General features: G+C 44.9%; 1 protein-coding gene across 2 annotated transcripts; it reads left to right on the top strand.

Annotated features, from left to right (window-relative positions):
* The first annotated feature begins 8541 nt into the window (after nucleotides 1-8541).
* On the top strand, nucleotides 8542-15565 carry FST (follistatin). Of its 2 annotated transcripts, none has more exons than XM_027793311.2 (6): nucleotides 8542-8849; nucleotides 11043-11234; nucleotides 11667-11885; nucleotides 12253-12477; nucleotides 13512-13742; nucleotides 14216-15565. In XM_027793311.2, coding segments are annotated over exons 1-6 (951 nt in total). In that variant the 5' UTR covers nucleotides 8542-8767; the 3' UTR covers nucleotides 14218-15565. The 2 variants fall into 2 exon arrangements, with proteins under 2 accessions (XP_027649112.1, XP_005242053.1); XM_005241996.3 differs by having other exon boundaries at nucleotides 8550-8849; nucleotides 14459-15565.
* The last annotated feature ends 9949 nt before the right edge of the window (nucleotides 15566-25514 follow it).

Here is a 25514-nt window from a genome sequence, read left to right as displayed (position 1 = left end):
TAGTTTTTCTTGCAGGAGCAATTTATGAAGCAAAAAAACCCTAAGTGTTGTCCTTTTCCCCTGCCTGTGTCTCTGAGCCTTCAAAGCTCCACGTACAAATCTTTCTCAGGCTGAGTCTATGGAACAATAAAACTTGCCTGACTGTAAGATATTAAGATAAAAGAAGGTGTGAAAGGATGCCTCTTCTCCTCCAGATACAAAAGAACAATTTTTTCAAAGATAAAGCATGTTTACAGCATAAAAAAGGAATTACTGCAGCAGAGTTTGGCTTAAATAACAAGCCATGCATAATAACCATGTAACTGTGAAAGTGATGGGTCCTAGTTTAATAAAAGGAATCACCTCTACCTGTATATCTTGCCTGAACAGGAATGTTCAAAAAAGAGAGATCAGATTTGAAGATAATCTTGGTTCTGCATCTAAAAGGACATTGCTGTAGTCGAATCACAAACATCCTATCACTTTAAGCAAAATATTAATGTAGTAAAGAAAAAAAAATTGCAAATAAACCCTTACAATCTACCTTCTCTCCCCACATCCAGACATACTTTCATCTGTGATCATTCATCTTTGTGTCAAACTGTAACGTCTTTTAACTTGGGGTTGGAACATGTCCAATATTTTACCTCCCTTTTCCGTGAAGATAATTTTATTCCTGAGAAGCTCCAAGTACACTTTGGAGTTTTTATCCTTTTTTTTTTTTTTTTAAGTAAGATTAATACAGTCAACACCCTCATACTGCACTTTTATTAGAACTTACTAGAAAAAGACAAAAAATGCCTGCAACTGTCCTGCTGCAGGATAAAAGTGATAAGCATGTGCTAACAAAGTTTTTAGGAGGCTTAAAGAAGCCCTTAAAACTTATGTGCATATTTAAACAAGCCAGAGTAAAAAAAGTACTTTCATTTAATTTGTAAGTGGTTCCAGACATCATAAGTTACATAGCTGATATGCCATTATTTTCTTCAAAAGAGTCAGTCACTTCACTTGCAGTATCAAATTTTGATATGTTGCAGTTTGAGTCAAATAGCACATGGAGTCTGATGCTTAAACAACTCTCTTACTGTTCAGATTCGTTATGTCTGCACCTCTGAGATACTTCAGAATGAATTCTTTCAAGGATTTGTGTCTTACTAGTAGCAGGTTACTAAAGCATGCTTCAAAATTTTGTGGATAAAGCATTCACGCGGCTGTGGATACACTTTCTTCCCACCTAATGGATGTGAAATCCACCTTGACTTAGGTCTTCTCAGGAATGCTTTACTTTATTCCATTTTCTTTTTTTTTTTTTTTTTTTTTTCCAATAGATGAGCAAGTTCTGTGTAAGTCAAAGACACCTAAGAAGAATGGAGCTAATGGAGTTCATCCTTAGTCCTCAAGAGGTCTCTCTTATTTTATGAATTTTTCGTAGATGTAAATCAGTTTGGAGTAGTGAACATTGTTTTAAATTAATGTATTTTCAGATTTTCAAGTTATTCCTCAAAATCTCCCTTACAACCCATTCACTGCTAAGATCCTTATTTTATTCTTTTTTCTCTTCCAAAATACCATGAACAGCAATGGGAATCTAATAAATCAGCCTTGTTTTGATTCTCTGCTCTGGAGAATCCTCTCTGGATTTTCTGATTATTCCATTATGTACCCCTACACTATCCTTTCCCTTCCTTCTCTTCTGACCCTTCACCAAAAGCTCTTGAGTTTCTGTAAATTAATATGAAGGAAAGTGTCTTTCTCTGATAACCACTTTTTCATAAAGTAGGGCACTTTTACTATTGTGCTTTCACACCTTTCAAGGCCTGTACGGCCCCATACTTTGCAGGCCTAAATTTCCCAGCTGGAAATTCTAGTGTTTCTACCAAGGACTTATTTTATGTTCTTCTTAAAACACTAGCTACTGGAATCCAGGCATCTTACCAGAATCTCAGCTTTCATTTTTTACAAGATTATTTGCAAAGTGTCATCGTTCTGCAGAAAGACCTGAAAACGGGATTGCCATCTCAGAAACCAGAGAAATACCCTGAGATGAGATGAGAACTCGCTACCCTGTCCATAGAAGATGCACGGTCTCATCTTTTTCCAGGCATTCAGGGAGGAAGGGAACTTACATGCCCTAAGGACTGGCAGGCTGGATATCAATCCTTCGATTCAGGGCTTCTGGCTCCTCAAGTCACCTCTTGATCAAGTGTAAAAGAAAGCATATGTGAACTAATCAAGTCAGTGGACAGAACAGGTGCCACGGGGCTCCTCCTAGACCCCCTTTCTTGGGGGAGTATTAGGAGCACATAAGCCGGTTTCTGTGCTGCTGGAGGGAGACAATTCTCCCAGCACATACTGTGGAGCCAGCAACCGCTGAGCAGTCAGTCCATGCAGGGCCGCCACTGCAAAAAAACCCTGTATGCAACACATCCCAAAAGAAAGCATAAATTTGTCACAATCTGTCTCATTTAGATTATTATTTTTGCTGAGGGCTCTGTCTAGTTCATTCATTTCCTCACGTGCTATACTTCGATGACATTTGGAGTTTATCAATATGTACTATGTAGGACAATTCTGATAATGTTCCAGTAAGCTGACAGTGACTAAACAGCAGTCTAAAGTCCATTTGGTTCCATTAATCTCTGAAAGTTACCCATTAAAACTGATCTTCTTCCTTGATTGGCAATAAAGCAAACACAATCCTCACAATAAGAAGTTAATGACCTGTCCCTAACAAGGCTGTAACTTTGATGTTCTCAAGCACCTACTCTCTCAGTCTAGAAACAAGATCCAGTATGTCACCAGATATATGCACTGAGCTGGAAATTGTCCATTTGTTACCCTTTTTGCCATGCTATATTCAACTTGTCACAGCTGGCTATGGGTATCACTCTTAACAGTGATTTTGATTCCATTTAAGCTCCAAGCCAGGATCTACAGCTGAACAAAGCCTTTTTTGGATTAGAAAATGATGTGACTTCACATACCCAATGAATCAGATATGCCCTCCACATTAACTTTAATAGAATCAAGCTAACAAGAAGAAAAATAAAATAATGGCAAAATTTAATTGAATTTTGACAGTAGTTATTTACAAACGATATCCATCCCCACTTGAAACTTGGGTTTAGTCTCCAGTCCTGTTCCAGCTACAAATGATTGCCAACCAGCACATTTTTTGAAGCTTGCCATACAAAATGTTCCAGACCTTAAAAGTACAATAACCACACATAACCCCACCATTCCTAAAGCACCATGCTCTTCATCTATAATTATAACTTAAAAATCCAAAGTTTTATCACCAAGTATGACATAGCTCCACTTGGCAGAGTTGTGGAAGTAGAAAGGGCAATTTGCCAGTCAGGAAGCTGGGCAAGAGCCATTCTGCACTGAGCACATGTCTTGAGACAGCCAAAGGTTAGCTTGATGCTGCCCAAGCTGAAATGGCCTTCCAGGGGCTGTTCTGAGAGTTTTGCTCTTTCCATGCTCCCTCCCACTACACCACTTCTTAAGCGTTTATGTGGAAATGGGTTATCTAGAGCTGGTGGTACTGCCTTTTTGGCATTTAGGCATTCCTCTAAAACACTAGCATCCCAAAAGGCTGTTTAGAGCAAGCAAGCAGGTTTTCACCAATAACTACATTTTCTTTTTTTTTTTTTCCAAAATTTCATTTAGAATCAATGTCAGAATTCCTGCCGCTGCTGACAAAATTGCAGTCCCAACAAGGGGAGGGACCTCTTCTGCCCTAGAAATTCCATGGCCTGTGCACATTTCTAGTTGTTTTCTGTTCTCTGAAATTATACAGAAAAGTATCTGATCGCTAGATCAGATCAGTAAAGCAATAGATAAGTATACTCCTTTATCATTTTCATTTAACTTCCTCAGACAGTTAATGATTTTAATATTTTCCTTACCATTTTTTCCACTCCTATTTTCTACTGGAATTTAGTACTTTTGTCCAAGTTTTCAATAACCTGGAAAGCTTTTCTAGCTGGTTTAGCAACTTTTTTCATTCCACTCATGCATTAAACTTTCCTTTACCACATCACATCCTGTTTGCAGTGGGTACTAAATAATAAGGCTTGCAGCACTTCCTAGGTGCTGGTTTGTGGTACTGCCAACACGAGAAGAAAATAGCTTTGTAGTGTCTAAGACAGCTTGTCCTGTTCTGGCCTACAACAAGGGGAAAATATTCACCAGACTGTAGAGGGATACACAATTTTGCTATTACTCCCTTGAATCACGAATAAAAAGTAGGAAACAGGTCGGTTTGGCTCATACCACATATACATCAATTTTATCTGATCTAAAATGTGAATGCCACCTGTCTACGTGCCCTTTCTACAGTACAAACAAAGCCACAAACACAGAGAATTGCTAAATCTCCATAGGCTACCTGAAACTTTCCATATTGATTCACTGTCCCTACCATACTGTCCTCCTATCCTTCCCGTGAACCACAATGAATCAGGCTAAATCTTTAGGGTAGCTTCCAGACAGTGTGAGCACCTATCACAGGGTGGATTATTAAAACTACAGATTGCATACCTACAAGAGGACTGCTTGATGATGTTCAGTTCCTTCCTTCCACTGAACCACAGGGAGAAGTTTCAGATAGCGTACCTGTTTCCAGCTGTCTTGGTCAAAAGAGATGACAGCTTTTCAGATGTGACTTGCCAAACATCTACTGACGGTTAAATTTATATTCCCTTTGCAATTTTTACCAGTGGTATTTATTAGGTAAGATCCTTACTACCTCTTAACTCATTCCATTGTCCACAACCTGAAAACAGACATCCACTTTTAGGTCAACTTAAAGAAAAAATAACTGTTTAACACATCTGTGTTCATCTAATTAGCACAACACTCACCAATAGCATACAAGTTCTATGTCTAACAGTCTCACTCACGTAGGAATAGTTTCAGTGTAATAGCACAGAAATCTACTATCTAATATTAGAATTAAGTTAATATATTTTGGAGCATAGTTTTATCAGAAATTGGTTTGCTTGTTTTTCATGGAAAAGTCTTGACCAAATCAAGAAATGAACCTTTCTAATCCAAATTTTTATGCTACTTGTCACTGAGAAACAGCACATGGAATTTCTACAGAAAAGGCTTGTATTGCCCTATACTTAAAAAAAAAAAATAAAAAATTCCTTAAATCTGGTATCTGAGATGCAAAAAAGGGAACCTTTGTAAAAGTGCAGTTTTCCAGAAACAGGACCTTTTTTTTTTTTTTTGTGATAATCAGAAAAATTAGATGGGAACACAGGAGGCTAACAAGTCTTCTCTCCTACCAGAAGAGGACGTTCTACCTTTATTTGAGTACTTGTTCTGTGGAAGAAGCCAGTTGTGTGAGAAACTACATCGGATGATGCATACATCCAGGACCACAGGAGGGTGTTTGAGTCTCTTTTCCTTTCACTAGAATGTTAGGCTGGGAAATGCCAGGCTAGGCCTTCCCATTTTCACTTGCCCAACATCGAAATCCTTTCCAAATAATTTGGTTTTGCTTGGAGTCTTATCCACATCCTCAGAAAATTTAATGCAGACATGCTCCTTACCGAAGACAGGGTCTTGAGGTGGTCCATTCCTGATAGAAGCAACCACTCCTCTGTTGAGAGGCAGCACATTGAGGGGAAAAGAGCAAAAAGGAAATACATTATACTACTACAATGAGTACTGACGTATCACAAAATAAATATTACCCAGATGTATATGTATGTGTGCATGTGTGGGTATATGTATGTATGTATGCATGTCACATGAGGTTACACTTGGGTATTGTTTTTCCTCCTACTCAGTATTTTGCTGCAATTTTCCTCAGAGACCAGCCATTTAATATTTTGGATTATGGAATCTGTTGCAGCTACAGCAATATTACAGATAGGACAAAGACATACATTTTATGTAAATTAAGAGCTAAATGTGAACTTTCGGAGAGTCTGAGATGTTAGTACATACAGGGTTTTATTATTACAAGATCAGGGCCAGCTGCAAAGACTGGATTCACATCCAAAAACACATATTAAAATGCATACACTTCTTGGGAGAAAGAAGTTTTAAAACCTGTCAGGCTGAGAACAACACTCTTTTTGTGTGCTGCCTGACAATTCAGTTATAGATCGACCCTATTGTTTTTCTGGCAATTTAAATGTGATTGTTGGCAAAGCAGTAAGGGGTGGGGGATTCATACAGGAATGCACACAGTGAGAAAGAAGAAAGCATTTCTGATTATACAATATATCCCTGGCATGTTGTTACACACATAGCCAATATTTAGCATTTAAAAAAGAAGGGGGGGGGGGGATAAATAAAAGAAACAGCAGCTGTTTCTGTGTGATGTCAGAGAACAGGTGTGATACAAATCTCCATACTAGCACAATCATATTGATCTCCTGATGATGCATGCATGAAGCACATGTGCAAACGTTATCGACCCATCCAGCATCCCACTTCCAGGAATACAGCCTGAAAATGCCTCGCTGTAATTGAAAACATTATCAGGATAAACACGGTACTGGCCAATTGTTAACGAGCACACACAGACCGGCTGAGGCAAGGTGAGCCTGCCCCCCGCAGCACGCCCGGTGTCGCGGCCGTGCCGGCGCCTCCCCTCTCGGCAGTAGCCGCTGCCCACCCCGCGCCGCCGCCGGGACCCCGCGGGGCCCCCCGGGCTCGGGTGAGAGGCGGCCGGGCCCGGCGCTCCCCGCGGGGAGGCTGGGGGGGCGCTGCCCCTCGAGACGCGCACCGGCGGCGCGCCGCGGCCGCGGCCGGAGCCCCGCGGGGCGACCCGGGGACGGCCCCGGGATCGGGGCGCCCGGGAGGGGCGGCGAGGGCAGCCAGGCAGCCCCCCGCCGCGGCGGCTCTTCGATCTGTCCTACGCGCCCGCGGCTCGCCGCCCCCGCTCGCTGCCGCCGCAGCCGGCAGGCGCTGCCCCGCACCGCGGGGGCCGGGGGTCCGCGGGGCCTCTGCGCACCCTGCGCCCAGGGCCCGGCCCCTCCGTGAGGGGAGAGGCAGGGCTGGAGCCGTCCCTTCGTCTGCGGCTCGGGGGTGAGGGGCTCCGCCGCCGGCTGTTAGCGCCGTCTGCCGTTAGAGGGCACTACGCACCCCCGCATTGCTACTGCTCGGGCGAGCGCGGAGGCCGCGGGGGGAGGGCGGGGGGCGGAGGGAGAGTGGCACCAATTTGGGAAAAGATTAAAAAGGATGTGGAGTCCTGGAGGTTCTGAAGTGCTCAAAATGCCCGGGCGCTGCTCAGGACGATGATCATAATAATAATAACAAAAACAAAAAAATGCAGCGAGGTCAATCATTTACCAGCCTGCTGCTTAATGCGTGTGACCGCAGGTGGTACCGAGGGACATTGTGATTCATGCCCACTTTCAAAGCAGGACCAGGGCCCGGTCTGAGGCACCCAAACAACTGTCTTCTAATATTAGCACGGCTGTATTTCTGAATCTATTATAGTCTGTCCAGACAGATCCCATTGTAATGGGATCTTTTATTAAAAGATTAGCACTATCTCCTGCAGTTGGTGGAAAAAAATCTGTTATCGCTGAGTTATTTGCAGTTGTGGGGAGGGGGGCGGGCGGGAGCGGGAGGAGGGGTGCGGGGAGGGCCGGGCGGAGGGCACGGGCGGCCGCGGCGCACCGGCCCCTGACCCGGCACTGTCCGGGCATTCCTGTCTGCATACTTCGCAGTCTGTTGTGCTTTGGTGGCTCAGAAAAGCGAAAGAATCGAAATTAAAAAGGCAGCTTTTGAATAAACAATACCATTTTCCGTTAAGTAATCGTTTTGTATAAAAGGAAATATCGCCTACTCAGTTTCATTCAGCGGTGCCAAAAAATGTTATAAATAAGACACCGCCAACTTCTCTAAGGGGAGAATAATGCCAGACTGTGCTTAATAAACTAGTGCCCTAGAAGTTCATTATCGATGTTGCAATCTTCCCTGATTCTGAGAGGAGACCGCCTACATCGCCCCCATTCCCGTCTCGTCCTCCCGGGCTCCCAGTGAAAAGGCTGTCACTTGGGCGCAGCCCTAGGTATTAAACTTTTATCTGGTCCTTCTGTCTTTCGTGTGCTTTCTTTTTAGGTTTGGGGTGGGTCGGTGGGGGTTTGGGGTTCCTTCGGGCCGAGCCCCGCCGGGCGAGCTGGCCAGCCGCCTCCCGCCCGCCGGAGGTGCGCGGAGCGGTGTTCATGCTTAGCGGCCGCTTCAGCGGGGGGACGGCTGCGCCCCGCGCTCGCGGCCCCGGGCGGGCAGCCGCCGCTCCGCGCCCGGCTCCGCGCCGTCGGGGGGACCGGGGCTGCCCGGCCCCCGCGGGTCTCCTCCAGCCCCCGCGGGTCTCTCCGCTGGCGCGGGCGCGGGCGGCTCCGCGGGCGCGGCGGCCGGGGCTCGCGCTGCCCGCCGCTGCTGAGCTGAGCCGGCGGCCCCGTCGCCTCCGCCGCGCAGGGCGGGCGTGGGGCTGCGCGGGTGCGCGCCGGTGCGCGCCTGTGTGTGCGTGCACCTAGAGCGGATTATTGGAGAGGGTTTCCAGAAGGTGGAAAATGTCACCTGATTCACACTGAACTTTTTAAATCTCCCCACCCCCGAGCAGACACACACACACATTAGGAGACCGCCCACCGCAGACAGCTAGGACCCCCGTATAGATTTAAAGAGAGACTGCATTCACAGCCTGACGTTCATTCAATAGAGCGATCATAAGGAGGCTGGCTAGTGCTCGCTCCCTCTCCCTACTCCCCCTCACGCTGTTTCTGTGTCTCTCTCACTCCCTGCTATACTGAGGATGTTAAATCAGAGAATCCACCCGGGCATGCTCTTACTCCTGATGTTTCTGTGCCACTTCATGGAAGATCACACAGTGCAGGGTAAGACCAGACTGTTTATTCGCAGATATTTTTCTTTATTATTACTATTGTTTTCTGTCTTTCGGGCACGGTTTAGTTTGCTTGCGGTGTTAAACGCCTCTCTCCAAGGTCCAACAGGACAGAAGTTAATGTGGGCATGGGGCTGCTCTGTACCGAGGTGCAGAGGTGTCACTTAGGTTCCTTTTTGGTCGGATCTTCGCACTGCTCTGCATAGGCGCAGAGGACAGATGAGGATGATTCTTGGTATTTATTGCTGTTATGCAGCATGAATGAAGAGCAGCATCGCGAGGGAACTTTCCCTGTCTCGGCTCCCGAGTGAGTGCTCAAAGTTTGTTGGTAATTTAGCTCAGATTTTTATCTCGCCAGCCTGACGGAGAGAGAGGTGATGATGGGGAGCCCCGCGATTACAGCTGACATTTTTAGAAACCAACAAGTGGTCATTTTCCGGACATTCCCTTAATATTGGGATTTCCTCCTCCCCCCTCCTTTGTGTTTGGTTGGTGGTGTGTTTTGGTTTTGTTTTCCTTTTTTTTTTCTTTTTTTCTTTTTTTTTTTTTTTTTGTGTGTGTGTGTGAATAAGTATTAATGTTATAAATTCTCCTGCACTGAAGAATATGCTCAAATAAGTTGGGGTGGTTTTTTTTTCCCATGCGAACAAAACAAACCCGACCCTGAAATTGACAACTCTTAAGAGCCCTCTTTAGACACAAGGGAATATTGATTTTTATTTTGGGGGCTTTTTTCCCTTATCTTGACCGTGTTCCAGCCACCACCTGGATGTCTTACCATTGCTTGTTTTACAATTTCTTTCCTTCTTTTTTTTTTCTTTTTCCTTTTCTCCCCCACTACCGAGATAGAGCATAAAGTTAATTTAATGTAGAGAACTGTAAGTCGCGAAACTTTTTTTTTTTTTAAGGGCGTTGTTTGCTCAATGATTTTTAGCGGGGTGGGGGGTGGGGTGGGGATTGGGGGGGGAAGGAGTATATTTTCCCCCGTGCCCAGCGACATCCCGGTTGGCCGATCCTGACCCCTCGCTGTGGTACATTCCCATCGGAGTAAGGAGGCAGGATCGAGCCCTGGCTGGATTAGCACCAGAATCAATTGGTATTGAGTTTCTGGAGAAGTCACATTGGTTATTCACGAGAGACTCATCCCAACCAAAACTCTCCAGCTAAAGAAGGGGGAGTTGCCTGGGCTAATGTTCTTGGCTTGACTCCACAAATAACAGGGAAACTAGTAAAAAAAAAAAGGGGGGGACGACGACGACGACGACGACGACGACGACGACGACGGTGGGGGGGACGGGGACGGACAAAAAGAAATACCAACAAAACCCACTCTATCCGGTTTCAGGACAGTGTACTTTCCTCTGAAATGCTTGCGGGAGAGACGGCACCTATAACTTTTCCAGCTTGATCGATTTGTAAAACTCCGTAGGGACCTCCTTTTGCTACAAGGGACCTATGTGCCTTGCATTTTATGTACTTTGCGCACTTTTTTGGAGCTCTGCTGACTTATTTTAGTGAAGGAAAGACATTTGTCAACAGAAGCAGCAAAATGTGGAGATTTCGAAAGACTTCGCTAACAGCAAATGTTCCCAGTTCGTGCAGATTGCAAAATGGGCTGGGACTGAAACTGTGCGGCACTAAAACAATGCTGCTGTGCAGCCGCGGTGAGGAGGAGAGGGCAGGGGGAGGAGGATGGAATTTGCAAGCGCGATTTTCTTTTTATTCCCTTTTAAATGCACACCCTTTTCAAGTCGCTGTCACGTGCCGGCAGTGCTCCTTCTGCTCTACATATGGAATAAATACCTCCGAAAACTGCCTCGTCCTGTTTTGATCGGGTGTTTTCTTTCTTTTTTTTTTTTTTTTTTTTCCCCCTTCGGTTTTTTCTTTTGTGATTTTGGGGGTTTCTTGGTTGTTGGGTCTGGCTTTTATTGGGGGGGTGTGGTGTGCGCATTTTGGTTTGTTGGGTTGGTTTTTTTGCTTGGTTGGATGGTTTGTGGGGTTTGTTTTGGTTGTTGGTTTTTTAAACTGCGCTCCCAAATGGGCCGGAGTAGCTGCGGGTTATGAAATGGGACAAATAAAAGTAAACAGTCTAGTAGAAGTCATTGCAAGGCGCACGTGTTGTGTCTGGGTCACTGGTGGCTGCCACTGACCCGGCTGGGTGTCCCCGTCCCCCCCTCCCCCGCAGCTGGGAACTGCTGGCTCCGGCAGGCGCGGAACGGCCGCTGCCAGGTCCTCTACAAAACCGACCTCAGCAAGGAGGAGTGCTGCAAGACCGGCCGCCTGACAACTTCGTGGACGGAAGAGGACGTCAACGACAACACTCTTTTTAAGTGGATGATTTTTAATGGGGGAGCCCCAAACTGCATCCCGTGCAAAGGTGAGGGGGTGCTGGCGAGCTGCTCTCGCCGAGGCGCGGTGCGGGCGGGGGCTGGGCGGGGGGAGGAGGAGCGGGGAAGGGGCTGGAGGGGGGCAGCGCGATCCTCCCGCTCCCTTCCTCGGTGGGGCTTTGAGGGGCGCCTCGTAGCAGCCCTGGGATCGGTGAGGGGACCCCCAGTTCTTCTCGGCCACCATGCACACGGCGGGGAGGAGGGGACCGACCTCCTCTCCCCGTCCCCCGTCGTCCCCCCCGCCCTGCCCCGGCCCTGACTGACGCGGGAGATTTCCCTCGAGTGGTGTTTCCTGGAAGGGGGGAAAGGTGTTTTCTCTCTGTGCTCTGGGGTCACGGTGTCTTTTTTTTCTTTAAGCAGTTTTGACACCAGGTCTGTTCTGCCCACTCGGTACTAAAGCGGTGCCTCTTTCCTTCCATCAGAAACGTGCGAGAACGTGGACTGTGGACCCGGGAAGAAATGTAAAATGAACAAGAAGAACAAACCTCGGTGTGTTTGTGCTCCGGATTGCTCTAATATCACTTGGAAGGGTCCCGTGTGTGGCTTAGATGGGAAAACCTACAGGAACGAGTGTGCCCTTCTCAAAGCCAGATGTAAAGAACAGCCCGAACTTGAAGTCCAGTATCAGGGCAAATGCAAAAGTAGGTTTGCAAATCTAATCTGATCTCCCTCAAATGCCAAAGGGTGTGTGTCTTGAGTGTAGGGAGGAGGAGCTGTTGGATGTACTGCCCCACAGGAACCAGAGTGATGTTCCAAACGCTGGGAGACAGTAACTAAACCACGAGCAACAGACAAGGACATAGCTGGACTGGGAGTTCCCCATAGTCTAGCAGCACTTGTGTCCCACCAGCTACCCTGAGATGGGAAGGTTTCCTCCAGCGGCCCTTAAATGAGGAAAGCTGCTAAAGGCTTTTACCTGATAATTTGTTTTATTGTGCCACCCATTCACTCCGTGCTGAGGCTCTGGGATCTCCTATTAATCACTGTGTGTTTCCATCTTTATTACAGAGACCTGTAGGGATGTTTTATGCCCAGGCAGCTCCACATGTGTGGTTGACCAAACTAATAATGCCTACTGTGTGATGTGTAATCGAATTTGCCCAGAGCCTGCCTCCCCTGAACAGTATCTCTGCGGGAATGACGGCATAACTTACGCCAGTGCTTGCCACCTGAGGAAAGCTACCTGCCTACTAGGCAGATCCATTGGATTAGCCTACGAAGGAAAATGCATCAGTAGGTATCTCGGTAGGAGGGTAAGGGTGGGGGGAACTTCCTCAGTCAGCTGTTTCAGAGTGTTAAGTGTGCAACTGGATGGATGTAGTTAGCGCTGGAGATGAGGAGAGACTTCCAACAGCCTGGGTTAGGACTCCCCTCCTGGAAAAGGAGAGTCAGGGTGAGCTTTGACTCAGAAAAGATTGCAAAAGGCATGAGGGAGTAGAGGGCCTGATCTTTCTTCCCTTGCTATTCCTGTGGGCGCCGACATCAGTATCTAATGGAGAAGTAGCTGCCATAAAATAGACGATGACATGGTTACAGTGTAACAAGGTCTCGATATTCAGTCGATCTGGATTCCTGGAAACAATTGTCTTCAAGTGGTCTTGGCAAAGCTTGCATTAACTTAATTGGAAACTGAACACTTTTTCCTCTTTAGAAATATTGCAGAATTTTGAGACAGTTGGTGGGTGAAGATAGGCAAATAATCCCTGTGCATCCTGACATTTTGCATGGTGATTTCCAGAAAGGACCAATAGTGAAGTGTGTTACCAGGAAGCATCTTCAGGGCAGCCTTTGCTACCCAAAACTACTGGGGGAATTTGGGGGAGTTTTAGGCTCCTTTAAATTAGCATACGTTAAGGTGAATTCCTTTTCCAATCTTGTAGCAACTACTCTGTGTGCTAGTTTAAAAATAATTGATTTAGAAATCTCAATGTGTTGACAAATTCTGTACTTACCGCTAATTTGGGGAGCTGAATTTCCACTTACTTCAAACAGAGCAGGAAAGTCATGTACAATAGGCAAATGTAATTCTGTATTCCCAGGGCCAAACTCTGCTGGCACAGCTGTCTTTCCTCCCCCACATACAGACAGGCAATAGTGTCCAAGGGACTACTTGCTTGAGCAAAATCAGCAAGTATTATCACATCTACTGTGTCGGAGCTTTGTCTGTTCACAGTTCACAGGGGAAAGGGAGTTTGGGGTTGTTTGGGTTTGCTTTTCTTTTTTCTTTGTCTTTTCACTTACCTCTAGTATCCTGTGTATATTTTTAGAAGCCAAATCCTGTGAAGACATTCAATGCAGTGCTGGGAAGAAATGCTTGTGGGATTTTAAGGTTGGCAGAGGTCGGTGCGCCCTCTGCGATGAGCTATGCCCTGAAAGCAAGTCAGACGAGGCAGTCTGTGCCAGCGATAACACAACTTACCCAAGCGAGTGTGCCATGAAAGAGGCAGCCTGCTCCATGGGTGTGCTTCTAGAAGTAAAGCACTCTGGATCTTGCAACTGTAAGTGAGATTTTTAATTCTGCAGACACTTAAAGCTTCTGAAGGCAATCTCTAGGTAATGAAGAAGTACACCTTTAAACATAAGAAAGCTTGATTTAGAGATTCAAGGTACAGTACAGGTGTCATATAAGTATGTATCTATCACGCACACACTTTGGTTATAAAATGCGATAGATCTCCAACAACCAGTTGACCTTCAAGTTGGGGTCTTGGGGCTATTCTGAGGACAAGTCATTCTGTCAGAAAGGGGTTGCCCTAGGAGTGTAATTCTAGTGACTTATTCCTACTTTGTCTGCTCTCGTGTGCTTCGCTGATTGCTTTAACACCCGGATAAACTCTTTAACTGTCCAAAAGAACAAGCTTAATGGTAGCACATGGGCATCTGGTTTAGCACAGTTGCCTCTACTAACTCTGAATGAAGGACACAAAGCAGTTAAACCTAGAACACAAGAGCGCTTTTTATTTGATTTCAGGAATCTGCCAATAAAACCTGAGCCATTGATTCTTCAGAACTTTCTGCAGTTATGACTTCATAGATTATGTATAAAAAACCTTATTGCATAACAGCAGATGCCAAAGAGCATCTCACTACAAGTCGCATAAAATGCAACGCTGTATTATGGCTGTTCAGAGGGCTTTGAAAACATGCACTGAGCTGCTTCTGCGCTGTTGTTGTCCTTATTTAAACAACAGCTCCCCTGTATTCCCCCATCTAGCCATTAATGAAGACCCAGAGGATGAAGAGGAAGATGAAGACCAGGACTACAGCTTTCCTATATCTTCCATTCTAGAGTGGTAAAACCTCCATCACTATTGGAATAGCCATTGGGCACGAAACCAATGTCCATACTGTAAATAAGTGTATGCTTATTTATTTTGGGGAGAAAAAAAGTATACATATAGTTGAGTCTCGTAGACATTTATTTATACTGTGTCATGTTTTATAATTTATACATAAAATGTCTGGTTGACTGTACACCTTGTTTTTGAAGAAATTTATTCGTTACGGGAAGAGCAGTGTTATTTATTGTGAGGTCTCTTGCTTGTAAAGTAAAGCTTTTCTTTTTTCCTGTAAACTATAAAAGTCCATTCCTTAGAGCTTACCCACATGATCTCATCTCTCTTGTTTCACTGATGTTAACTCTTTTCCACTTTAACAAACTTGCATGTCAGTTTCTGTTACGTTTATTTATTGGATTTTCTTCTTGCCGGTTCTGTACATAAAAGATCCCTCGGGTTTTTGTTTACAAGGAATCTTGACTGACCAAAAGGTGTTGTAACTGACTTAAGTATACTTCCAGGGTGCAGTGAGGTGGTCTTTAAGGAAACTTCTTCCGCTTTCTCTACTTCTGATCACATCATGTACTGAAGTGATCTCAATGGGCTGAGCGTATGTACTGTACTATACGAATTCCGGACCCAAAGAAATCGGATTATGAAGGTTGTTTATAGCTGCAGGGCTAACTGTTATAAGAATAAAGGTTTTATTTTATTTTAATTGTTTTATTTTTTTGTAACATGCATAAGTGTTTTATCAGGTGTTTCCTTTAAGATGGTCTTGCAGTACCACTTTCAAAGTTTTCCCAATCAGTGTGCCGCTAAAAGTTATATCAAAGCTTTATCAGTTCAAGTTTCTTGCTTTTCATAATACTTTTTTTTCTGATGCAATTTTATATTTTCAAACATGGCGAGTTAAATATAAATTCATTTAAATATATAGTTTTGTACTTTTCTACCATGTAAATGTGCAATGTATATAAAAGTTATAATGTGTATTTGTAAATAAATTATGAGTGAAAAAATAAAAAATGGAATTTTCCCTAGAGGAAGTCCTCAGTTTTTGGTTCTAAAGGGCACTGGTCTTCTGGTGCAGAGAAGACATACTGGTGGTTAGGGGAAAGGAGGCTTCTGCATGGCATAACGGTGAAACACATTGGTTAAGGCCAAAGCTTTCAACTGACATTGATTGAAGAAACCTTTATTTCAGACAGGAGCAATGTCTCCAGTTCATTGGTATTAATTAATTTTGAATCCAAGTGAAGTGATCGAGGAGAAGAGATTTGGCATTTTTGTTTTCCTTTCCACCCTCTAAATAAAAAGTCTGTCATTTCTTGCACATCTTTAACTTCCATATTTCTAGGAGATTTAGCATTTGATTTTTTGCTAACCTTCAGATCCATGTTACTGGGGTTGCAGTTGTTTCACCTTTTCAGATGACCAACAGAAAAAGCAAAACAGAGCCTATTTGCCCAAATTAAGATGTGTAACAATAAACACAAAATAAATAAATAAAAACAAATCCCCAAACCAAACATCAAAGAGCACATTATTACTTTGAAATTATTTTCCTCCAAAAGAAAGGTTAATTCAGAAGTTCCTTTTAGTGAACCAATATTCAGATTCTACACACTTTCAAGACTGGATACTAATACAGTGAACTGAGGAAAGGTAACTTTGATAAGCACAGCAGGGACTGAAGTCTTCTTTTATGCTACTTGGGTTATGCTGTTCTCCCAAATAAGGCCCCACTTATGAAAATTTCTCTATCATACTGCATAAAACTTAAAAATGTACCTAAGCACCTTATTCAATGGTGTTTTAAGTATTTTGCTGAACTGAGGCCTGAGAGCAGAAGTTGACTTACCCATTTTATTTAAATACAAATCATATTTGAAGGCTGTTCCTGCTATAGTCTTTTGTATGACTTTTACTGTAATTTGTTATGGATTATTTAGAATTATCCAAAGCAAAACTAATTTTTTATCTGTGAATACATAAAAACTACAACCATACATTTATAATGTTGTATTCAAAATAATAGCAAAAAAATCCTGTCCTTATCCTCCTGTTGCTTCATTTAGACAAGTAGTCTCTTTGGAAGGATGTACATAACAGAAGGAGCAAAGGGCACAGGGTTTTGGTTTGCTGAAGGAACAGAACCCAGAATAAAAGAGAACAGGGCCAGGGGAAGAGAAGGATGGAAAAAGAACCTATTGGAAAATCTTTCAAGGAACTAATAAACACATGAAAATGACATAGAGACAAAATAGTGAACGTGGAGAGTATCAGAGATTTTTCTCAAATTCAGACAGTTGCCAGCTACTTCATTTCCAACAAAACATTAAATACTGCTTTTAATTTTAAATATATGTGCATGCCTTACAGAGAGACTGTAGCAGAGCAGGATTTCTGGGTTCTTATTTTATGTCCTGCTGCTGGTTCACAAAATAGCTTTGAGAAAGTCACTGACAGACAAATTCAAAAAAGCAACAATAAGGCCAGGAAGCTATATTTACACATGTATGTGTATGCAAAACAGCCACAAAAATCTACATCAGGTTTGGCTGATAAAATTATATAGAAGTTCTGCTACTGCATTTCCCATTGCTGCTGCTATTCCTGTCAGCTGAAAATCTTGAAACCTACCTTGCACCAAAGCCTGCCTATAATGTACAGGTGAGGCATCTTCTGAGAGTCTTCATGAGGTAAACATCTTCTGAGCATGCCTAACATACACCAACCTTGTAGTGACGCACAACAGCCCCAGAGACATTCTCCCAGAAACTTGTCCAGAGGTTGTGGCAGCACGACTGCCAGCATTTTACATAATATGATACTTGTAGATAAGGCAGTTCATGAAGTGGAGATACACTGCCAGTCTCTTTCTGAGGATAACTTTCTCATATCTCCCAAGACTGCATCCACCACCAACTCAAAGTGAAGCTCAGGCTGGAGAACTGTCTGTCATACCTGCTGAAGCCATACTTCTATACTGGAAAAGAAGGAAGATTCATGGAGAGAGGATAATTTGCAACTCTAATAGGTGCTCCTTTTGAAGAAGAAGTCCTGGGCTCTTGCCCCAGGGGCTGCCTACACATTTTGCATTTGTAATTGAGTAACATACATAAATAGTGCTTGAAGCAGGGGCCAGAATCCAGGTTGCCTCCCCTCCTCCTTCCCCCAGTAGGTAAGTGCCTCCATCCTTGAGCTATGAAATCATGTTTAACTCTGTTTAAATCAAGATTACAAATCTCACATCTTTTTCTGCACTGAGTCATAGTTACAACAGAAGAGGCTTTCCTTTTTTCATACTCTCTTCTAGGCTTGGACACAGGGAACTTCCTGGGAAGCAGAAATGTGAACTTAATTCCTTCAGTCTAAGGAAGGTGCTGAATCAGTTTTTTCTACTTCTTGTCCTTTTTGTTTGTGTTTTTAATTTGGTTTTGTTTTACTTTCTCTCTTAATGCACAGGCTATGCTGGATGTTTAAATGAAAGAGATGTCTGGATGTCTAAGAACAAGAAGGTGTTTTCTGAAACCATTTCGCACAAGCTCCTAAAACCAGAAAAGAAATAAATCTTCAGAAACATCTTCAGTGTTTTCTATTGTCTGGCATACATATTCCCCTTGCTGTAAATCACATTTCTGAAACTCCTAGTTCACCACAGGTATACTTTGGTACTGAATCCCAGGCCTGTGAACTCCCTTCACAAATGCAGGCACAGTAGCACAGAGTGAAGTGCGTATGTTTGAAAGCAGAAACCCATACTCTGGCACTTCAGAATCAGCTTAGTTCTAAGAGATCCAGCTTGAGGCATTTGAATGAGAGGAACACTGCCTCTAAAGCCCTGGTTCCCAAATGCATTTGCCTGTGCAATACATGTAAGCGAGTGTACACAATTTTGATCACAGATGCGTTCCTTATAGCTGTTAATAAACAGACTTAAGAACAGTATCATGGACCTCTTTTGCACCTTTTACCTCTTTGCTTGCTTTCTGCCTGCTAACACACCTCAACTAAAACTACATTCCAAGCCCCTCAGCAAATTTCAAACAGCTGCCATTTCTTTTTTTTTTATGACATAAAAATGCTTCCTTCTTTCCCTCCAAATGGGAATCAGGTGAAATTAAGTTTCAGTATGCAGTGCTTCTCTCCAGGCAGTGACATTTTACTACACAATGAATCACCAGCACAGAAACATCTGTACCTTATCCCTTTGAAGAACAAGGATCCTGTGCTTTCTGGTGAAGCATAACATTTGTACGTAGACCAAGAGTTTCACAAGGTATCAGATTTTAAACTCATAACTCCCTGAAGATAAGACAATTACATTTTTTGTTTGATATTTCTGTAATTCAAAGACCTGTCTGACCCAGTATGGCAGCATGAATTTTGCAGGTAGTATATGAAAAATAGTACGCACAAGTTAACTCTTTAAAATATTTGGGTTTTTTTCTCATAAACACATAATGGGCCCTAGTGGCTAGACATTGCTGACACTGATTTGGGATCATCTGTGTAATTCACATTCATTCATTACTTCTAAACAATGTGGCCAATGAAATATGACATGAAAGCAAGGTGCAAGCCATAATGTTCAGCTCAGAGATTTGCAGTTAAACCCACACATCTGGCTCATTTCCCTGTAATTTACAGGTACGTTCCCTTTATCTTTTAGTCTTTAAATGGATTAGTTCAAATTCACTATGGGATTGAGGAGCACTAATATGTCAGAAAACAGAGAAAGAACTCTGGACTTTGATAACAGTTAATCACACCTCCCATATGCTACAGGATAATGAGTTTACCAAGCTGGTCTACTGTATATTTGCTTGTGAAAAGACCCCTGAATTTCCACCAGTGCCATTCAGCAACAGCATCTGAACCTCCCAGTGCTTCAGTGAGGTCTACAGATACTGAGAACTCATCAAAATGAAACAACAGCACTCACATTCAAAAACTAAATTTTAGTCACCTTGTTTTAAAGACTTTTGAAATATTTAAAAATTAATGTTGGAGCTATTTTTCATAGCATGTTAGAGGTTCATAGCAAAAGCAGCATTTTTTTCAAAATCATTCTTACCCTCTAGCATGGGTATATGCAAAAATACAGTCTTACATAAGAAGAACGGTTTTAATGTATTTCCCAAGATCCCTTAGCAATTTGGAATGCTCTTATTCAGGTAACAGCACTCCTATTGATCTTCTGCTGAGCTTCATGTTATGTACTCTTCATTTTAAGTTTCAGTGATTTCATATTTTAAGAGGCACCTGGAACTACAAGGATGACGTTGGTGCGTGGCCATTGTTAGAAACACTTAGAAGACACTAAAACATGCTACCATTTGATTTCTGAGCTAGAAGCACTGCTAAAAGAGGTCACAGGGCAAGGCATGTAGAAAAGTCAGACAGGCAGTTATGCAAATCCTTGGACAACATAGACAAAAGTGGCACTGATGAGAAGTGACCCCAGCAGTCTCAGAGGCTGGAGCATCCACCCGGCAAGGGGAGCTTGAGGGATAGAGATGCTTTTCCCTGGATAAGGGAAGGCTTTGGGGGCAGCTCAGAGCAGTCTTTCCCACTTATGAGCAGGTCATGATGTAAACAGAGCCAGGCTTTTCATAGCAGTGCACTGTAGCCAGACAAGAGACAACAGGCATGAGTTGAAACAAGAGAAGTTCACACTGGGTGTAAGAGGTCTGGCTGAGCCCCATAGCAGCCCTCACAGTGCTGTGCTTTGCATTGGTAGCCAGAAAGGCGGTGATAACACACCGGTGTTTTGGCTACTGCTGAGCAGCGCTCGCACAGCATCAAGGCTGTCCCGCCAGCCTTCCCTCCCTCACCAGTAGGCTGGGGGTGGGCACCATCCTGGGAGGGGACATGGCCAGGACAGCTGACCCAAAGTGATCAAAGGGATATTCCACACCACACATATGACATCTGTTCAGATATAAAAGCCAAGAGAAAGGAGGATGAAGGGGAGCATTTGTTATTTATTATGTTTGTCTTCCAGAGCAACTGCTACATGTACCGAAGCCCTGCTTCCTGAGAAGTGGCCAAACATCACCTGCTGATGGGAAGTAGAGAATAACTTCATTAGTTTTCCTCTGCTTCTGCATGCATGACCTTCACTATTGCTTTATTAAACTGCCTTTATCTTGACCCACAAGTGGGGTTTTTCATCTTATTTTCCCCCTGCACCCTGTTCTGGTGTGGAGGGGAGTTGCAGAGTGGCTTGGTGAGCACCTGGCATCCAGCTGAGGTCAACCCACCACGGGCTTTTTTGGCACTCAACATGGGGCACAACAACAGCAGATTTATATTAAATGCGCTATAGCTATAGTAGTTATTACGTGACAAACTCCTGTGTGGGGTCACAGAGTTTGTTGGCTGAACTGCTTATCTCTGTTTTGCTAAGCTTGGAAACGTGTTAATAGAAATAATGTCTGTGTGCTTTGCCCTGGCGTTGATGGCTTTTCTGTGCTGGGGGAGCTGTCTTGTGGAGAATGTGAAGGAATACATCTCCCTCTCTCTGCCCGGGACTGGTGTGGATGGGTTTGTTATGCAGGCTCCTGAGATCCTTGCTCACCCTTATGCAAGCTGTTTAATACTGTTAATTAGTACTGTCGGCATATTATGGGGTTTGTGGGATTTGGTCTCGCCGTGGTGTAAAAGAAGACAACTTCTGGGAGAGGCAATACTGAACCGTGCCCTGAGGCGGCCCGGCCCGAGGTGGCAGGGTGTGTGGAAGGATTTGGGCAGATCCCTAGGATGGTTATCACCTCCCATAGCCTGGGACTTCACACCCGAACAGCCAAGTAACCCTGGCGCACCGACACACCATCTGGTGGAAGGGTGCCTTGCCTACCCCAATGAAAACCATCAGCTCCCAGCATCGTATGGGGCCCGGCCGGTGCCTGTCGAGCCCCAGTGCAGCAATCTCAGAGGGCTGTCATTGAGGCACGGACCCAAACTGCATCTGGGGACACCGTGGCTGAGATAGGGACACAAACAACAGCTACAGTAACTGCCCCAGGAGTGAAAAAAGAATGGTGGACAAGAAGAACAACGGGTCCATATCATCAATTAGAAAGGGAGGAGGAAGACGAGGCAAGTTTTGCTCAAGAGACCAGTTCTTTGACACAGAATTGGAGGGAGGAGTGAGAGGATTTAGGCAGGAAGCAGAAACTATCTGGTCCCCGACCTCATCAGAACCTTGAGATATGCAGAAAGGTGACAGCCGCCAGCCAGGTGAGCGGATTGCTGCCTGGCTGCTCTGGTGCTGGGATAACAGGGCCAACAGTCAGAAACTGGAAGACAGGGAAGCCCGGCAGCTGGGATCACTTGCTAGAAACTGGGGAACTAGGAGCGGAATTGGAAAAGAGGCAGCAAGTTGCAGTCTCTGGAGGTGGCTCCTCTCAAGTGTGAGGGTGAGATATCCATTCAAGGAAGGTCTTGCGAACTTCCCAGAAAAGTGGACTACTGCAGATGAAGGCATCCAGTACCTGAGAGTGCTAGCAGCACTGGAAGTCATCTACTGTGATCTAGATGAATATGAGGTTTCCAAAGATCCAGAGCATGTCCTGTGCACATGGGCCATGTGGAGGAAGGTGACTCAAAGTGCCCCCGTGTCATATTCTAACAGCTTGGCAGCGATATATTGCCTGGATATGGACCCACCAACTGTGGAGAAAGTGCCTTCTTGGCTACAAAGCCTTGAAGAAAATCTCTGTACTCCCTCATCCCTACGGGCCAGCACCTTGGCTTTCAGGGACACCCCAAGAAATCAGTCCTCTCGTGCTCCAGCCAGAGGGAAAGGGAGCCCCAGGCACATGCCGCATGGTGCACTGTGGTTCTGCCTGCGTGACCAGGGGGAGGACACGAGGAACTGGGGTGGTGAACCCACCTTTAAGCTCGAACTGAGAGGGACGACAGTTGTTGAGAAAGGGTCAGCCAGGAAGACTGTCAGCGTAGTGGCTGTAGAGACTCAAGGAGGCAATCAACATCCCCCCAGTCACAGAGGGACTGAAATCACCTCCCTTGATCCTGGTGGGGGGACCTACTGGTCTGGCACTGCAAGGGTCAGACAGTGAATACTCTAACCAGGAACTGAAATGGAGGGTCCCTGCCTTTGGCCAGGAGGAGGAAAGGGATGACTGGGTATACCAGACCGTGTGGATTCAATGGCCTGGCACATCAGACCCACAGAAGAATTGTCTGTATGGGAGGCTGAGGAGAGCTCAACAGGGGACAAGTGGGAAAGCACTCCATTGTGACCAGCCCAGAGGCCCCTTGTGTTCTTGGCATAGATTACCTCAGGAGAGGGTGCTTCAAGGATCCAAAGGGGTACCAATGGGCTTTTGGTGTAGTCACTGTGAATACAGACATGAACAGCTATCTACCCTGTCTGGCCTCTCAGAAGATCCCTTCATTGTGGAGCTGCTGCAGGCTGAAGAACAGCAGGTGCCAGTTGCTACCAGAACAATGCACTGGCAGCAATATCGTACAAACCAAGGCTCCCTGGCTCCTATCTGTGTGCTGATTCATCAACTGGAGAGGCAAGGAGTGATCAGCAAGACTCACTCACATTTTAATAGTCCCATGAGGCCAGTGAAAAAGTCTGCTGGAGGGTGGAGGTTAACAGTAGATTATCACTGCCTGAATGAAGTGACGCAGCACTGACTGCTGCTGTACCAGACATGTTAGAGCTCCAGTATGAACTGGAGTCGAAGGCAGCCAAGTGGTATGCTACAACTGAGTTTTCCAACATGTTTTTCACAATCCCTTTGGCAGCAGAGTGAAGGCTTTCACATGGAGGGGTGTCCAATACACCTGGAATCAACTGCCCTAGGGGTGGTAGCACAGCCCTACCTTTTGTCATGGACTAATCCAAACTGCACTGGAAAACAGTGATGCTCCTGAACACCTGCAATACATTGATGACACCATCATGTGGGGCAACAAGACAGAAGAAGTATTTCAGAAAGGAAAATGAGTAATTCAGATTCTTCTGAAAGCTGGTTTCACCATAAAGAAAAGCAAGGTCAAGGGACCTGCACAGGAGATTCAGTGCTTGGGAATAAAATGGCAGGATGGACAGTGTCATATGCCTATGGATGTGGTCAACAAGATAGCAACTATGTGTCCACCAGCTAACAAGAAGGAAACACAAGCTTCCCTAGGCCTTGTGAGGTTCTGGAGAATGCATATTCCAGGTTATATTCAGCTTGTGTGCCCTTTATCAAGTAACCCAAAAGAAGAACTATTCCGAGTGGGGCCCTGAGCAACAACAAGCTTTTGAGCATATCGAACAGGAAGTAGCTCATGCAGCAGCTCTTGTCTTGGGCCTGTCTGGACAGGACCAGCTGTGCAAAACATGCTCTATGCTGCAGCTGGGGAGCATGGTCTCAGCTGGAGCCTCTGGCAGAAAACAGCAGACAAAACTCAAGGTTGACCACTAGGGTTTTGGAGCCGGGGGTATCGAGGATCAGAAGCCCATTACACCCCAACTGAAAAAGAGATACTAGCAGCATATGAGGGGATTCAAGCCACTTCAGAAGCTGTTGGTACAGAAGCACATCTCCTTTTAGCACCATGATTGCCTGTGCTAGACTGGATGTTCAAAGGAAACATGCCCCCTACATATGACACAACCACCACTACATGGAGCAAGTGAGTAGCAGTGATTACACAATGAGCTGGACTGGGGAAACCCAACAGCCCAGGAATTTTGGAAGAGAACATGGGCAGGCCAGAAAGCAGAGATTTTGGGGCATTGCCTGAGGAGGTGGCTCATGCCCAAGAGACCCCACCATATAATGAGTTATCAGAAGATGAAAAGCGTTATGCTTTGTTTAATGATGGATGCTGTTGTGTGGTAAGAAACCACGCAAAGTGGAAAGCTGCTGTGTGGAGTCCCAGACAACAAGTCATTGAGGCCACTGAAGGAGAAGGGGAATAAAGTCAGTTTGCAGAAGTGAAATCCATCCAACTAGCCCTAGACATCCCTGAATGAGAAAAGTGGCCAGTACTCTACCTCTGCACTGACTCCTGGATGGTGGCTAATGCCCAGTGGAAGAAAACCAGTTAGCAGTACACGGGTAAACGCACCTGGGCTGTTGCATTTTGGGAGGACATCGCTGCCTGCATAAAAACCATGGCTCTAAAGGTATGTCATGTAGATGCTCATATGCCCAAAAACAGTGCCACTGAAGAACATTGACACAATGAACAAACAGGTAGAAAAGTCTGCCAAAATTGAAGTAGCTTAGGTGGACCTGGACTGGAAGTGTAAGGGTGAGATATTTGTAGCTTGATGGGCCCAGGAAACATGGGGACGTCTAGGGAGAGATGCAACATACAGATGAGCCTTTGATCAAGGGGTGGACCTGACCATGGACCCCATCACACAGGTCACTCCTGAATGTGAAACATGTGCTGCTATCAAGCAAGCCAAGGAATAGAGGGTGGTGGCTGGTTTTTGATATAGCGAGGCCTGGCAAACTGAGTATATTGGACCACAGCCATGAACACGCCAAGGCAAGCGCTATACACTCACCACAGTGGAAGCAACTACCAGGTGGCTAGAAACATACACTGTAAACCATGCCACTGCCTGAAACACCATTTTAGGCCTTAAAAGACAAATTTTGTGGTGACATGGTACTCCATAAAGAATTGAATCAGACAATGGGACTAATTTCTGAAATAACTGTATAAACTCCTGGGCAAAGAAACACAGCATTGAATGGGTGTATCACATCCCCTATTATCCACAGGCCTCTGGAGAGAGTGAGAGATGTAATGGACTGTTAAAGACTCTGTTGAGAGTGTTGGGCAATGGGGCATGGAAGCATTGGGATACAAATTTAGCAGAAACCACTTGGCTGGTTAACACCAGAGGATCTTCTAACTGTCCTGGTCCTGCCCAAAGAAACCCCCTACACACTGTGGGAGTAGATAAGATCCCTAGTGCACATAGAGAAGTGCCTG

The sequence above is a fragment of the Falco peregrinus genome, chromosome Z, assembly GCF_023634155.1.
Source record: "Falco peregrinus isolate bFalPer1 chromosome Z, bFalPer1.pri, whole genome shotgun sequence".
Lineage (NCBI taxonomy): Eukaryota > Metazoa > Chordata > Aves > Falconiformes > Falconidae > Falco > Falco peregrinus.
This window is presented reverse-complemented; position numbering and strand designations above follow the sequence as displayed.

Coding starts and splice junctions, on each gene's coding strand:
- FST (XM_005241996.3), top strand. CDS start 8,768: ATGTTAAATCAGAGAATCCACCCGGGCATGCTCTTACTCCTGATGTTT. Junction 8,850..11,042: donor GGAAGATCACACAGTGCAGG/GTAAGACCAGAC, acceptor CCTCCCCCGCAG/CTGGGAACTGCTGGCTCCGG. Junction 13,743..14,458: donor GCACTCTGGATCTTGCAACT/GTAAGTGAGATT, acceptor TCCCCCATCTAG/CCATTAATGAAGACCCAGAG.